The 17,349-nt window shown below is 35.2% G+C and overlaps 1 protein-coding gene across 13 annotated transcripts in view; it reads right to left on the bottom strand.

Annotated features, from left to right (window-relative positions):
• Positions 1 to 17,349, bottom strand: part of RYR2 (ryanodine receptor 2) — a 406,035-nt gene that overhangs the window by 223,179 nt on the left and 165,507 nt on the right. For all 13 annotated transcript variants that reach the window (XR_011808125.1, XM_027453781.3, XM_072035589.1 and 10 more), the window contains 2 exons: positions 5,245 to 5,344; positions 1,880 to 1,976 (listed from right to left, as the gene is read on the bottom strand). Coding sequence is in view for 12 of the 13 variants with exons in the window: in XM_027453781.3 (XP_027309582.2) it covers positions 1,880 to 1,976; positions 5,245 to 5,344 (197 nt within the window). In the remaining variant the exon portion in view is untranslated. The remainder of the gene's footprint in view (positions 1 to 1,879; positions 1,977 to 5,244; positions 5,345 to 17,349) is intronic.

Raw genomic sequence — 17,349 nt, 5'->3', positions numbered from 1 at the left:
TAGGAAAAGAATTTTAAAGAAATAACTAAATTTATTACTAAATTAGGGAGGAGAAAATGTGGGACATAGAATGTTCCATAAAATTAGAAGTAGTCATAGGTTTATGTTTATAAGTAAAAAACATTTATAATGCTTAAAAAAAAAAAAAAAAAAAAAAAAAAGGAGAATATGGACAAAAGAAATCAAACTATCAAACTTATTTTCAGTCTGTGAAATAAAGCTCCTGAAGAACTGAAGAACTCCAGAATATCAAATCTGGCGTTTATGCTTCTTGGCAATGCTCTCAGTAAAAATAAGGATATGTTGGTCCTATTTGTTGTGTACTAACTCTGCTTCCTTTAGGGAATTATGGAGCTAGGGGAAAAGGCAAATAGTGTAGAGAGAAGAATGGTCTGTTTTAAGGCACTGATCTGTAGTCTATGAAATGGGACCACAAAGATGCAGCATCTGATTGCACATGAAGAAAAAGTGAATTTTTTCCTACCTACCAACTCACTACTCTTTTATTGTGCTTTCTGTATGTTACTCTTCTTGTAAAGAGAGACTTTTTTGTGTGTTCTTAAATTTTTAAGTTCATTACTGAAGTGCCTAAACATTCTACAGATCTGCAATTACACTGCAATTACGAACTCTGAAGGCGATTTTTGCAGGATTTGAACTGAAATATGAGCAAACACTATACAATCCTATTGATTTATCTTATTCCCAGCATCACTTCTGGGGTGAGGATAGAAATAGTAGCAAAAAATTTCAAGCTATAATGGATTTATTACATAGTAATTAAAACTATGTAATACTTAGTATATAAATTATGTAAATACGTAAATTACTAATATGTAAAACTAAAGCTTCAGAGTTTTGAAATAGCTTCTATTTTTTAAGAGTAGTTTTGTCTAAAACAAACAAAAAGCCTGGAAGCTGCCAAAAAATAATATGTGAAACCACTGAAGCTTGATCATTAATATTTAAAATTTCATAGAATAATTTTACATTTTTTTTATGTCAGTTTCCAATCTGATTTTTATCTTTATAAGGTATAGCATGAAAAATACTTAATACCTTTCTATTTGCGAACTGAGAAAGTTTATTGGAAATGAATAGTTCTTAAAATAAACAGAACTTTCTTTATTATAGAAGTGCAGCTAGTTAATACATGTATGCTGAATTGTCAAGTACACCTGAGATCAATTAGTAGCCAGATTAGTAGCCTTGAAGGACTCAGCAGTAATCTCAACATACCATGTTCTGAGTTGTTCTATGTGGTACAGAAAAACAAACAAACAAACAAACAAACAAAAAAACCAACAAAACAAAAAAACCTGTATAGATTATAGATCATAATAAAAAAATCAAAAAACACAGTAAGATTAATAACAACAGAAGTAATAAATGATGAGAAATAAAACAAAGGTGAAAATAGTTTTGTATACTACATTCATAACCACAATAACAGGGTTAACATGCAGTTTAATACATCAGAACAAGACAATTATTAACATAACAGATACAAAGGTTAGTGGCACTTGTTCTCCTAGATTTGATTTTAAGCTAAGAAGCAAGGAAAAAAAAAAGAAATGTTCAATTCAAACGTTCGGTATTCAGCACCTACACACACAGCTAAGTGCATTTTGTTTCATGGTGCTGGACCAAGTCCACTTCCAATACATACTACTGTTTTACACCTGGAAAGACTTAATTAGTACAAAAAAATCACAAATCACAAAACCAAGACATTCACGCCCAAAGTTCATCTCAAAAACATTCCTTCATATGAGCAATACATCTCATAAGAATATCCTTCCAAAATGTATACTATCAGTGACATTCAATATTGAATCAGTAATACCTATTTTTATTCTATTCTAGACTGGAAACCTACCTTCTTTGTTCTTCTCCATGTTCACCTGAAGGGACTGTCAAGCATTCATCCATGTGACCATGCAACAACCTCAGAACATCCCCTCCTATCAGATATCCTGGAATGAAGACAGAAAAATGAAGTCAATCAGGTTGATTTTCTGCTTGTTTTTGTTTTGTTTTTCTGTTTAAATTTCTTTTAAAAGAGGGCCAGAGGAAGGGGAAGATATCCCATGCCCTGAGGAGCCAAGTGAGAAGAGTTCCAAGTCAGCAAGTAGAAAACAGCAGATGAGGAGAAAGAGCCACCGACAAGAGACTGCACAGAGACAGTGCAACTCAGAAAAAGACTTATCCAACTAAAACTAAGAAGCACTTCCCTCCCAGAATATAACACACAAAGTGGGAGACACCTCTTCCATTTCACCAACTCAGTTTTGGTTTTTATTTAAGCTAAGGATTCCAATTTATATACTAACAATACACGGATGCATTTATTCATTAATTATAAAATTCTTTTTGGTGTCTTTGGTGTCTTTTGAACTGTTCTGTCATTAGGTTGGATCTTAGGAAGAACTTCTTTACTGAAAGGGTTGTTAGACATTGTAACAGGCTGCCCAGGGAAGTGGTGGAGTCACCATCCCTGGAAGTCTTCAAAAGACGTTTAGATGTAGAGCTTAGGGATATGGTTTAGTGGGGACTGTTAGTGTTAGGTCAGAGGTTGGACTCGATGATCTTGAGGTCTCTTCCAACCTAGAAATTCTGTGATTCTGTGAAAAGCTGGGAAGATCCACTCAAAACTCTGCTTGACTTAAGATTTCCAACATACAAATATCTTTTATTTGGAATCCAAAGAAATAACTTCTATACAGACTCCACCACCACTGCACATGCAAATCTAAAGACAAACACTTGTCTCTCCAGCATACAGGGACAGATACAAATTCCTATTGTAACAAAAAGGTTTGAAAATATTATTGGAATAATATTTGGAAACTATTTCTTTATTAACACTTTGTAAGTAATCTATGCAGTAAGACATCTGTTCAGGAAATGCTGTTGAATGTCCAACATTCATACTGTATACATTTCACGGGTTTATTTTGATGCTACTGTATACTCAGGAAATCTTTTTTAGGATATATTTTTTTATATCTTTGAAATCAGTTTCAGATTAGTATTTATGTGGCTAACTTCAGCACTGCATTTTTCAACTTCGAGATGTTCTGCCTGAGTAGCTATTTTGTTTTTCTTTTGTTTTGTCCCCCTCATTTATTTCACAGAACAAAACTAGCAAAATTACTTGATCTGACTCTAAAGTTCTTTTTGCCTTAGTTAACTGACTTCTGTGTAAAACAGTTTTGCTGAAATGTACATTAAAAAAAAAATCATTTTCTTCTATCTACCTCCCCTCAACATCTTAATTCATTTTATGGACTATTTATCCACACTTTCACTTTAAAGTAATTTCACTTAACTAGAGTGGTTCACAAGTCCTGCAAAGATAAATGTGTTTTACTGTCTGTGAAAATACATAGAACAGTAAAAGCCTGAACACTTATTTTTAATGGGAAGTTTTGATTAAGAGAAGGTATTATAGCACTTGTTGATCTGTTATGCTTATCTTTTCTTTACGAGGATGACAAAGCATTTATCAGATAGTAACAATTTATTTTCCTCTTTATTTTCCTCTTCCCCCATTTTGATGTAATTTTCTCTAGTTTGGTTAGTTTTACTGAAGCGTATAGAATATGGTCACACACACTAATCTTCATATTCACATTCCCTTCACAAGACATATTCTTCTTTCCATCCCCTTGCAAACAGACTGTTTTCCATGTGACTCTCATCAGCATCTTTTTTACTTCAACATCTAGTTTTCAGCATTTTGTTACTTACTCCCAGTTCTCTTTTTCCCAAGCACTACCTCACTGCACATCCTTTGTTTTCCTCTCTGTCCATGTATTGAGTTCTTGTCTTTACTTTCTCAGATACATCATGCCAATTTATTGGCCACCTACTATCTCCCAACTACAGATCCAAATTTTCTGTATTCTGATCTCTTTCTATATTCTTTCTCTATACCTCCTATCTGGAAGGCCACACGTGAGACTGTGCCTGAAAAAGACTGTGCCTGAAAACAGAGCAAAGAGGTTTTTAGTACAAATCTAGCCTGGACACAGCAATCCTAAACTGCAAATGCTCAGAAATCTCTGCTCAGCTGTGTTGGGTCTGTCTGAGCTGGAGTCACCTTTTCCCTGCAGCAGCCCACACAGTGCTATACTCTGCACTCGTAGCTGGAACAGCACTGATATCACTCCAGTGTTGTGTCTATTGCTGCGTAGTGCTGGCACAGCATCAGGACTCCTTCCAAGCCCCCAAGAGCCAACAGGCTGGGGGGTGGGCAAGTGATGGGGAGGGGACATTGCCTGGGCAGCTGACCTAAACCAACCAAAGGGATATTCCGTAACACCTGATGTCACACTCAGCAATAAAAGGGGGGGCTCTCGTGGGGGAGGGGGCTGTTCCTCCTGAACAACCACTACGCGTTTTGAGGCCCTGCTTCCCAGGATGTGGCCGGACACCGCTCGTTGATGGGAAGTAGAGAATATTTTTTTTTTCCCTCTCTCTGTGCTTCCGCGTGGACTGATTGTTTCTTCTGTTTCTTTTTTTTCCTCCCCATTCCCTTTCCCTTTAATTTAACCTTTCTCATCTCAAACCTCAAGTTCTCTGTGTTGTATTTTCTCCCCCTTCCTCTTTGAGGAGAGGGGGAGTGAGAAAGCGGTTGTGGTGGAGCTTGGCTGCCCACCTGAGTAAAACCACCACATCAGCTTAAATCCTTTGTGTAAATGGCGAAATTTATCCAAAAAATTTTCTCAGATTTTTTGTTGTTTTTAACATGACCTCAGTTTCTTTAAGATTCATCATTTGGCTAGACTTTTTAACTCTGCAAGAGGTAACATGCTGATACAAAAAGACCTTCAGTCATATACAAACAATTGGAGTTATTCAACACATGAGAATTTTGTTATACCAAACAGCATTTTTTTTTACTCAATCTTAGGAAATTATAGCCAATATTGCATAAATCTGAATAATCTGAATAATTTAAACCAGGATCAAAAGACTTCTATTTTTAAAAGGTTTAAATATTAACATCAGTAAAATCAGATTTGAGTTAGCTATTCAGTACTTAGAAACAATGACATAGAAAATCATCAATATGTCTTTCAGCATAATTCTCCCTCTCTGTTTTCAGAACATTTGTTTTTAAATATTCAATCTAACAAATAAAAGTAAAGGGAAATCCCACTCCCATACTTCAGTTATATTTGGCAATTATTTCATCTACCATCAATCTTTCGATAATTAAAGTTGAGTCAATCTTACCTTGGGCAACTTCACTTCCTGAACTGATTGGTGCTACACTCCAGAGCGTTTGCTGGAAGGCTGCATCAACATGTAAGCTACCATTGCCGTAAGAGAGATGCTAAAAAACAAGAAGGAGAAAGGCTTTGGGGTTAATTAAAAATCTCATTGCAATATGCAACAATATTATCAATTTTTCTCTTTGTTCTTTCATACCTAAATTGTTTCTTTTGTAAAACCAATCACAACATCAGACCTGTGTACTCCTGCAGACAGTGGAAATAAAACTAGAATACTAATACAGCATATTTGCCTCAAAGAAACAGAGATGATACAGAATGGTCAAATCTTCAGGGTCTTAGACAACTGCAAGCATTCTGAAGAACTGATCATTAAATGCTGCAGGGATTTACACTGGTGTTCTTCCTTTTGTATCCAATGAGATTTTCCACAGTGTTAGAATACTGGGATGTGATATCAATCTATATTTCAGATGTAACTCAACACCTAATTATTTCTTGGCCACTGGCTTCCTAACGATGTCATCAGATCACAGAAAACAAGTAATCAAGTCATTGACTTTGTAAGACACATGTGGGAGTTTCCAAAATATATTTTTTTCTTGCACAAAGTTTTCATGATACAAGCAAATCCATAAAATATCTGTACCTGAAAGATTTATTTACTGCCTATGAATGCAACAGGTGTTCTGCTTTTTCTGTGTTAATACCAGAATGGCACTTCTTTCTGGTGAGTATCTCAGATGGGTGAGTGTCTCAGATGCTTTATCTTCTCAGAATTCTTTTTTTGTTTGTTTTGTTTGTTTTTGTGTATTTTCCAGCTTGTGCAATAACATTTATGTTTCAGAAATTCTAATCTCAAGGCATATTAAACATCACATCCATGCAAAAACCTTTGTCCCACACTGTTATTTCTATTGATATACCATAAATACAAAACAAGATATAATAAAGATTATGGGATTATAAAATTATAGAACTACATGTTATAAATCAGCAGCTGCTTTGTAGTTTACCATTTATCCTATCAGGTTATAACTTTTCAAGTGTAGTAACATTTAGACATATCAAAAAAGTTACTGGATAGTAACTGGGCTTATATAGTAGTATTAATCTCAACTTCTGAATGTTGTGAACAGCATTCACACATTTGGGGTAAAATCATTAACACCACAGACAACAAAAATAGTAATGGATGTTAGAAAGAGGTAGACTCCCAGCAACATGTATAGAGTCCTTATGTTTTCCTGGCTGCATATATTCTAGCTGCATTGTGGTACAAGAAATAGTGCATCAGCTTATTTAAGTGGCTCCCACAACAGTTAGTGACATACAGAAGTCATTTTTTTCCTACAGCACCAGTGTCATTCAGCACATCATAGAGGATATTCAGTGAATAAACAACCACTTCCACACTATGGCAAATACATAACTTAGTCAATGGCAGACCAGGCTGTAAGATTACAGACCCCATTACACCTCAAGTCCCATTCCTGCCCTCATGGCCTTAATTTTATTGTTGTGTTTCCTCTAACTGAGATCACTACACAGATTCCAATTAGGAACAGGATAATTCGGCCAGAAAAACCAAGCAGGGAATTTACTTTTTGTGAACAGATCGTTCAGGGCAGGCAAAAGAGGAAGAGGATAACCACCCTGTCATTTAGATGCCATCAACAGCAGTTCTTGGAACTGTGTGTTTTGTACATATTAATGAACTTATTTTTACACACGATGGTACCAATTGAATTAGCATTCCATTTTATAGATAGAACATGGAACAAAAATTCATTGCTAACATCTCTCTTCAGAACACCTATTGTTTTTTTTATCAGTTCTTTTGACTCCAGTTGCAACTCTGATTATAAACCAGATGTCTCAAGTTGAGCCACTAAAGAATCATATCTATTAAAAGTTTTGAATAAATGACTTAATTCAATACATGATTATAGAGTGGAGAGTATATATCTGCAGTCCTCTTCTTTCTCTCACATCCCTGTATTTCCAGCTGAACCCTTCAATTTACAAATGAAGGCATGAAAAGATTCCATAACCTATGAAGTTCTAAATTAATTCCCTGTACATCATTTGCAGCAAACAATAAAATGAAACTTTGACACCCCAGAGAATGTAGTTTGTCAATGGATAATCAAGTATTCAACTAGACAAAAGGGGAGAGGAGAAGGGAGGGGACCAGAGGGGAGGAGAGAAGCAATCTTAATCCTCGTATTGCCTAACTGTTTGGTGCTGGGATTTCACAATCCCAATGTTGTTTTCAGGAAATCTGCTGCCTGACTACTTTATTCAGAGCTTATCTGTTTGGTTTTGTACTTTAAGCAGAATAAAACCATCAAAATGAAATATGAATTCTGTACCACTACGTTCATGACATGGACATGACACTCAAACTGACATTGAACAGCCTCTGTACCTAGCAGCAGCTTGCTATTATCCATGAAGACTGTGTAGGGCATGTCTTTCAGTTACGAATGAACATTTGCAATGCAGAAATACTTGGGGTTTGGTCATCCTGCTATTTCTAATCCTGTGATAGGTCTTAATTTTTTATAGAGAGGTTCTTCAGCTTCCTGTCTCACCCCAATATTATTCTTTCCACTCTGGTGTCCAGGCTTAAGCAAAAAGCTAGATTTGCCTACCCTGCTGATAAAATAATAATCACCTAAAATAGCATTTAATTGTGTTTTCTAAGCATGTTTCAGAATTAAATTGCAGTATTTTATGAATACAAATAAACACTACAGTCTAGATGCAGTTTTCAAGGATAAACTCCAAGACTAAAATAAGTACCATAAGTTTTCAACAGAACCAACCATTATGCTATGAGCTCTATATTACTCTGCAAAAAAGTAAAACAGTCACATCTCTGTTCTCAAGTCCTCAAGAACACTGAATATTCAAGTTCACTAAATAACGAAGGAATTGGAAGGTTATTTCCACAAGAACCCTTCAGCAGTGATTGCAGCAGCATAGTTGCATTTACAATAGCTACAGATAACAAGATGATGCATTCTACATTTCACAATCAGTCTCCACCGAAGGCATGCACAGATGCTACAGATAAAGATGCAGACTGTACTTTGGAAAGAGATGGTGTTTCAATGTATACATACACTTTACCCCAGAAAGAATATATAGTTATATATAAATATATAAATATGGCTCTAGAGAGAGAGAGAGAGAGCACCTAGTGTTTCTGCTCAGCAAAATGTGCAGATGTGAGAAGAGAAAAACAAAGACAGCAAAGCTTTTGCTTTGGGCTTCCTCTTAACTATTATGTGTCAATACTGACATCTCACCTAACTGTATTTATTTCTATCTGTACTTTACATTATGATGTCTCTGACTTCATTATCAACCACTTCTAAATGAAATACTAACAAAAGCAATAATACAGAAAACTGCGTTTCTGGCACAATTTGAGAACTAAGCACAGGGCAGAGCACTTCCCAAAATGCCTAACTACTGCACACAACAGCAGCAAAAACCACACTGCATCAAAAGAGTTAGTAACAGCTGGTGCAGAGATGGAGGCCACATGCATGCAGTCACAGAGATGATCCAATTGAGTCTATTTCTTTTCTGTACTCAGAGGCTCTGACAGCCCTTGCTGTTCTCCATTTCTCTCTGGCTTAAAGTGACTTCAGTGATCAGGACAGAAAATAAGTCATGCCATTTAGGTACGTATCCTCAGTGGCCTAAGAACCTCTTAGATGCTCTAAGTCTTGAACAGGCACCATTCTCATAGTAGGTACACAAACAGTAATGCAGGCAGAGTCGGGGGAGCACTTCATAGGTATCTCTATTTTTCCTTAGTCATCCTGAGATCAGGCAAAGCAAAACAGAAAGGCATGCACACGAGGGATATTTATATGTTGGGAAAGAAGTCAAAAAGTACATAGCTGTATCTGTAACAAAACAAAACAAAACAAAACAAAAAAAAAAAAAAAAAAAAAAAAGGTAAAAGAAAAATATATACCCTCTTTTTATTAGAAAAGGAGAAATGTGTTGCTTCAAACAAAAATAAAAAAGGATTAGCAAACTTCAGCAAAAATCAAAAGGTTGAAATGATGCACTCTCTAGAACCTAAAGCACATTATCTTCCTACTTATTGGGTATCTTTTTTATTAAAATTTATTACCTATTATATATATTCAGTGATGGAAAAAATATTACATAAGTAACTCTGAGTATTATATCAATGCTGTCAAAATAAATTCAAGTATTCAGTCACATTAGAGTGTTAGTGGAAAGAACTACAAGCAATTAAATAGCATCTGTGTAAAATATTCATGCCATTAGTTTTTTGTGTTTATGTCTAACAGAGACAAGACACATTTATTGAAACATCTATTTTATACTTTTTAAGAGTTTGAACAAATATAGGTAAAATTACACTGCAAAAAGAAATGGTTATCTAAACTTTGAGTTAAAGGAGGCAGACCACAGGAAATTTAAGATGGATTTAAAGCTCTACAAAATCCCATTTTCTTTGCATTTCTCTGGAGTCTTTTAAACAGTTGGCTGACAAATCTGCAAGCAGAGAGAACTTTTCCTTTGATATAGAAAGAATTGCCAGCACTAGACCAACCCTTTCCAGCCTCTCCACTCAGCATAAAGGTATCATCAACAGACAGAGCGAAGCAGCTAGAGCACACAGATACACAGAAATTTCCATTACAAATCAGCCACCACATATCATCTAATCCAGTATCACACAGCAGACAGCAGACAATTCCAGATGCGTGGCATGAAAGCATAAGAATCTCAGAAAGGATGGATGAGGGTAGTCAGCATTCCCCCTCTTTATATTAGCTCTCCTTCTGAGCTATCACCATTAAAAGCCTGAAGCACATCAGCTACTATGCTTCCAAATTATTATCATTTATTATGATTAGACACAAATGTTTTAATTAACAAAACATTAATTTTGCAGAAGCAAGCATCAAAAGTTAGGAAATATCAAAGTAGCCTATCGAAACTAAATGGCTTCTGGTGTATGCATCATATTACAGTCTTCAATGGCATGAGCTTGTGTGATTTTTTTTTTCCACAAGTGCAGCCTCATTGTATATAGGCATATAAAGGGGCTCACTTCATGAACAGCTGCTGAATGTTTTGTTTTCTCCTCAATCTTCAATCTGCAGCCTCATGCTTTGTTTAGTATAGTCAATTCTTCAAAGCTTTGAAAAGAGGATTATTAATTTCCTCATAGGCATTTCTCTTGCTACAATCAATTACAGCATTTCACAAAATGCAACAAAAACTAATGAAATCATTTTCTCAAAACCCCAAAGGAGTAGCATGATAGCGTCATTTTCCAGAGAGGAATAGACACACACTAAGAAGTTTTCATTAACCTAAAATGCCCCAAGCTGAGGTCACAAAAAAGTTTATTCCCATGGTAAACTGCATTATGTGTAGTCTTAATGTTTAAGGCACAGCCTCCATTAACCTGAGTCGCAGATGTCAAGACTGACAGACTTTGGGACCTCAACCTCAAGAAGAAGGAGGATAACCTAGAGCCACAACTCAAGTAACCAGCTGGTATGGAAAAAAGATTCAGTGACCACTTGAAATCAAGCCTGGTATAAAAGATGATCTACTCAGCAAATTCCACAGCAAAGTGTGATAGAGAATCTGAAGTTCCAGGAAAATGTTAAACTAAGGATTGTAATGCCCACCCTCCACCTGCAATTACCACCTTGACATTTCATCTTCAAAGTTATTTTGTTCGACAGCCTCTCTGCTGCTCAGCCCTGACACAGCCTTTGAACTTCTATCATCAGCACTAAAACAGCATTCCATAGAAAGATAGCGGGGGTGTATATTTAAGAGATTTCATAGCATATATTAGTGTTGTGCTTTTGTTTTTTGTTGTTTTTTTTTTTTGCATTTTCTAACACCTACAATTTTATGAAAGTTTAAGAATATTATTTTTATAATATACTTTGTACATAATTTTCCTACTTAAAAAAAAAAAAAGAAAAAAAAACAGTTACAGTAGGTGGCATTACACTGACACCCACATGAATGAGATGAACTAACCCTCAAAAGTACTTGTTAGGTTCATGCCACCTAAACTCAAAGAAAATTACCAGCAGGAGTGGGTTGCCTGCATTACCATGGATGGCAGCTATGCTGTAATACTGTAAAACAGTGGGTTTCCTAAATAATCTCTGAAGGCAGCTATCTAGCTTAATTGTTCCAGATCTCTCCCACTCTTTTCTTCTACAATTTTTTGTCCCAATCCCATATATCTCAGTTAGACAATGCAGGTACAGCCTACTTTACCACCCATAATTAATATTTCCTTTTGCTTCAAAAAGTGTTTCTCAAACCTACAAAGCCTAAACCTGACCTTTTGGCTTTTTTCACGCTCACCCTTCTGCTTCTTACATCAGCCAGCATCAGGAACTCACTATCTCTCAATTTCTCTCTCACTTTTCAACCCCAGAAGTTCCCGTCTGGACCTTTGTCCAGCCATTGGACTCTCCCCAGCCACCCCACTGATTCTCTGCAGATCTCTCATGTTGCTCTTCATTCCCAGTCCCACCCCACTGGTTCTTCTTACAATTCTCCCTGACAAAATGGTGCAGGTTTTCTGCCCCAGATTTCTAATACAGCTTTAACCAGCAGGTGCCCAGTCCTCTCTTTTCACCAATTTCTTTGTCCCACATTAGTCCCTTTCTGCTCGCCTTCCTTCAGCTGCACATCTCTTCAGCCAGTCACTAAGTCCTGACCAGTTTCCCTTCTTCCCACTTCAGTTCCAGGCTCTTACACCTGCTACATCACTTGGCTTTTGTTCCTTCTACCTTCTCATAGCTTCCTTCTCCATGCTTCTGGAGACGGCAGCAGATCCCTGGCAGCACATGAAACATCATGTTCTCATCTGTCAATACAGTGCCTGACTTCATTCCTGCCTTGACTACCCATTAAAAGCTGGTTTCACCACTGCTGGGGTGTATTTAAGAATTTGCTGTGGATGGTGTATAAACAGTTTCTTAACAGACAGCAGCTGCAAGAGATCTGGATTATGCAGAATAGGCAAAGTCATCAGACTTTTAGCTACTCAAAGAATAAACTGCAGCACTTCAGAATGTTTCTTCATTAAGCAAGATGGGGAGGTTGTCTTTTTTTTTTTTTTTCAGTCATCAAAAAGTGCATCTGTGATATCAAGACCACTCTTTCTAATCTGCTGCTCAACATTTTCATAAAAATTTGATGAATTTTCTTAATGAGGTGATTATTTTTTCTTCCAAGTCTTCAGGCTTAGTGACTTCTGACCTCTTCTAGATGAACCAAAAAAAAATCTCAGATCGATACAAAAAGTATCAATATAATATCAAAATACAGAAAGTGATGCTTCTCTTCCTACAAAGTGAATTTTGACGTTACAAGCACTTGATTATAAGCACTTAGAAGTAGCATTTTGTAAGGTAGAACTGCTTGACAACCTTAATAATAGGGAAGATCTACCAGCCTCCTTAATAACATTTCAAATTGTATAAAGACTCAGTGTGAACTGCATTATGATCAGTTTAACAGAGCAGCTCAACAGTAACTTTATTCCACTAATTTCGGGCTTGTTTATGCAGATTCAAAAGATTTGGAAAAATCTGTTTTATAACTAGAAATAAATGATGTAACTGTGCACTCACACATAACAAAGCAAAGTCCAACTAATGAGTTTCATTCTCTTAGGGAAATAAAGAAATGACTGGAGGTGTGGGGGGCAGAAACTACACACTGCTGTGTTCCCTAGTCCCATTGCACCACCAACAAATTGTTCAGGTATTTCCTTGTGAGAAGGAGCTGTCCCAAGTCTCTGATAATAAAAATAAGAATTAAAACTAAGAGCTGATAAAAAAAATATATGTTGCTACAAGAGTACTTGGAGGAAGTGCTTTTCCAACACTCAGGAACCTGTCTATCTGCCCAGGACAGGTGACAGATATCAGCTCCACCTTTCAAGTCATTTGTTCTAATTTAGAAGATAGAATTTCGAATGAGAACTTGGTCATCATTTAAACACGAAAAGGACGCTTGAGGAAAAGCTTCCACTTCAAAGGAAATAAGAGTATTAGTTTCCAGTATAAAAAAATAATAATAAAAGTTCTTATAAGTTAAAGAGAGGTAAGTCTCAAGTCTTTTTTTTATAGTGTATGCTTGCATAACACAGCTGCAGATCAGCGTGAGTCAGGACAGCAACTACATACATAGTACAGTGCAGAAATAGTTGCCTCATACTGAAACCTCTGCATTGCAAATTCAAAGTTTAATTTTTTTCCTCTCTCCTGAGTTGTCAGCTTGAATAACACTGACCTCATTGCCACTAATTTTCATTTTGATCTTCATTATGCATTTTTTACTTCATTTTCATGTCTAAGGAATTTTTCGTGAATGATGTTTAAAAGAGTAAAACCTCTGGATAACAGTACGTTTATGAATTTGACAGAAATTATAATTAATTCAATTTCTAAACTATTTTATATTGGCAATTTTGAAAGCTATCGTGGTATGTAATTAACAGTAGGCATAGGCAAACCTCAGTGCAGCAGTACACACTAAATGTCTGAGACAGGGAAAGCTGCAGGAAATAAAAGAAACAGAGCAACTCTGTCTTTAACTTAAATGGTGGCAGTATTTATAGCAGAACATCTCTCTGCTCCACTCTATGAGGGCTGAGCAGAGCCAAGTTTTCCTCTCCGAAGGATCTGGCAATAGCACAGCTCACATATTACATAATTCCACAACCACTTATATAAGTGCCTTTCCTCAGAAATGTTACACAGTAAAATGAGCATCTAACATCCCATTGTATAAGCAGGGATAATGAGGATGAGAGTAATGGAGTGACTTGCCCAGGAATATTACTGTGAATTAACAAACAGCCAACATCCGCATCTCCAGACTTTTAGTTTACTGTCATAACACTAGTCTTCCTATCAGTTTCACAGTTGTTCACTGGAATAAAAGGACAAATCTACAGAACAAAAAGAATAAATAAATAAACTCAGTTGTCTCAAAGGCTTTTTTTGATGGGAAGGGAAACTGAAGGAAAGTCCTGACGTTTTCTCAATACTTAGTGGTGGTTGCCAGCCAGATTAGGTCTAAACACTAAGTTGCTGACCACACCAAGACCATGAAGTTGCAAAGTCAATAAAAGAAAAAACAACAAAAAAAAAAAAGTAATCCAGCTACAATCAGGAAACTAGAAGATTAGGCTAAGAAGCTGATAGAGTTCTGCTGCTCCCCCTGTATTATACAAATTAAGCTAAGTTCTGACTACATTTTGAAAAATACTATTTTCATGCCCTGTTAATTAAATCTATTCATCTGTTATTTTCACATGCACATCCTTGCACCAAGATTATTAACCTTTTTGTTTTAATTTGAAGGTAGCTGTTGAAGTGGCTTGAAAACAGAAAGAAATATTGGAATATAAAAAGGTGACATTAGAATGCTATTCCTTGTAGCATTGTGATACACAAAGTTTGATATAAAACCTACCTTTTCCAAAGTTTTTAATTGTAAGTACAAAATGTATATAAATGTAACTCTCAGAATCCTGCCAAATCCTGCCTTCACTGTCTGTCAAAAGTTTTATCTGAGCAACTCCTCAAACTTAGAAAAAATGCTTTTTAATTTCAGTACAGCCTACTTGGTCTCACTGTCAAGGTCAATTCATAAAAATAACTTATCTCCCCAGAGTTGATGCTATTGTGAAAGGTATCAGTTGCTACATTCCTTTAAATGTTACAGAAAATAAGGTCTATACCAGGGCACTGCACTCTGAATAAAAATACTGTGATTACTTTGTAAAAGACTTTTTGTTGTTGTTGTTTCCATACACTTTTATAGCATTTCAAGTGGACATTGTAGAAAAGAGGATCTTGGTGTATATATGTTCTACCAGGGAGTCAGTTTTCTTTACAATTTGGTACAGATTAAGTGTGACGTTATTGGAATGGGTTACATTTTTCTGAACTACATGCTCAAAATACTAAGGTTTTTTTTTTTTGTTTGTTTGTTTGTTTGTGTTTGTGTGTGTGTGTGTTTCAAAGCACAGTGAAGCAAGATTTTTAGGAAACAGCATTGGAGCTACATTGGAGCTATCCAATGTCACAGGAAAGAAAAGAAAAATAAAAAAAAAAAAAAAAAAAAAAGGAAAAAAAAAAGGACTACAAGGCTATCGTGACAAGCCATTGAACCAGTATCTCAGCTCACAATTATTACAGCAGAGAACTGAGAACTGTAGATCTATGGTACATCCTCTGAAGGTATTCTATAATGGATCAATTTTAATAGTTTAAGATGGAGAGACAGTTTTCGTGAAAAGTATTCACTCACTGGTAACTGGGTATTTCAGTCTTTATCAACTTTTTGAATTTTCATGTAGGTATTGTTGCTTTATTTACAGTGCTAATATAATTACTGAGTAGGTAATAAAAACACAAATATTTTGATGATTGTGAAGCCGTGTATTTCATCAGCTCTTAATATAGCCTGGTAACACATCCATTTATAAAAATGCGGGGGTGAGTGCCTGTAAGAGCAAAATTAATTTTGCTCAGTCCTCCCTTCTTCTTACTATCAAATCAGAACTAAATAATTGAAATAGGCTTAATAACTATTCATTAAAATCTTGCTCTAAACCATTTTAAGACTGTAATACAGAGATTAAAATATCAAGAACATAGATTTGTCTTGTTTCTCACTACAGAGAATATATAATTTGAGTGTGTTGGTATTTTGCATGGAAGATGCAGTATACACATTAACACCATGGGAGTCATTAAAATTTACTGTGTTGAAGGAAATCAGTCTCTGCAGTCAGCATCATGTCTCCATGTATAAAAGTACATATGTCAGCCTTGAGAATTAACAGCTGAGACACATACTCTAATTAATAAGATAATAAGGCTGAGCTGATTTACTAATTAGAGGGTAGAGAGTATCAGTACCTACATAGAGAAATTATTTAGAGCATTCAACTCCAGCAACTCAATTCAGCAATTCAATAAATTTCAAAAGAAACTTAATCTCTTTAAATAAAAAATCTCTTTAAATAAAAAAATTACAGTAATTAACTTTCTCGTTAATATTGTCCACAGAAAGTTACTTTTCCAGTAATTCTAATTGCAATTCTCATAGAAGTAGTTATTAAAAATAGTTTTAAAATATAAAGATAATCTGAAAGTTCTCACAATTTCCACTTACAAAAATAACTCACTAAATGAGTGACAGTGCTTCTGAGTTAAAATTATATTAAATGAAATCCTCATTTTCTATGTCTTTCCAAAGAAGGGAAAACATTTTTAATTTTATCAAAAAGAGAAAACAACTTCACAACATAAAAATTAAGAAAAGACTATACAATAAATTTTCTTGCTATAGGTAGGGCTGAAACAATTCTCTTGACGAAGTTAAAAACACGTTATCGTAAAAGATTTTTTTTCAGTTGTAGCTACATTTGCTGAATCACTGGGTCTGATTTTTACAGAACCTTCCAGCAGACTGGCATTCTTCCTATTTTTATCTTATTTTGTTGTGGTTTTGTGTGTTTGTTTGTTTTAGATAGAATAGTTCACACTTTTGCAACCCCAAGAATACACCAAAAAGAAATCATGTTAAAGTGCTGAAGAGTTTCATTAGAGAACAATTGACAGATGCTTTGATGAGTAAGAAGTAGTTATTTAAACCAGTGATTAAAAAGCAGCTACCCCATAAAGTTTTTTTGATACTTTAGCTATATTTAAATATTAATTCAAGTAATAATTTAAGTAGTTTAATTATATTTAAATATATTTAATTATGATGTATCAGTAGCAGTATATACTATACTATTCATAATCCTAAGGAAAAAATTGACCTTTTAATGACCATAAAATACTATATTCTTGAATTAAATATTCCAAAACTTTGGTATGTAGTTTTAATTCATTTAGCATAGTACTGCTAGTCTCAGAACACTAAGACTATAAACATTTCAATTATGCAATTTGGCAGACTCTTCTATTTTCTTCTTTTCTTCATTAGTAATTTTTTAACTTCTATTCCATTATTTAAATGAACATATATTAGA

The sequence above is a fragment of the Anas platyrhynchos genome, chromosome 3 (assembly GCF_047663525.1).
Source record: "Anas platyrhynchos isolate ZD024472 breed Pekin duck chromosome 3, IASCAAS_PekinDuck_T2T, whole genome shotgun sequence".
Classification (NCBI taxonomy): Eukaryota; Metazoa; Chordata; class Aves; order Anseriformes; family Anatidae; genus Anas; species Anas platyrhynchos.
The sequence above is the reverse complement of the archived record's forward strand: the minus strand, read 5'-3'. Positions and strand labels throughout refer to the sequence as shown.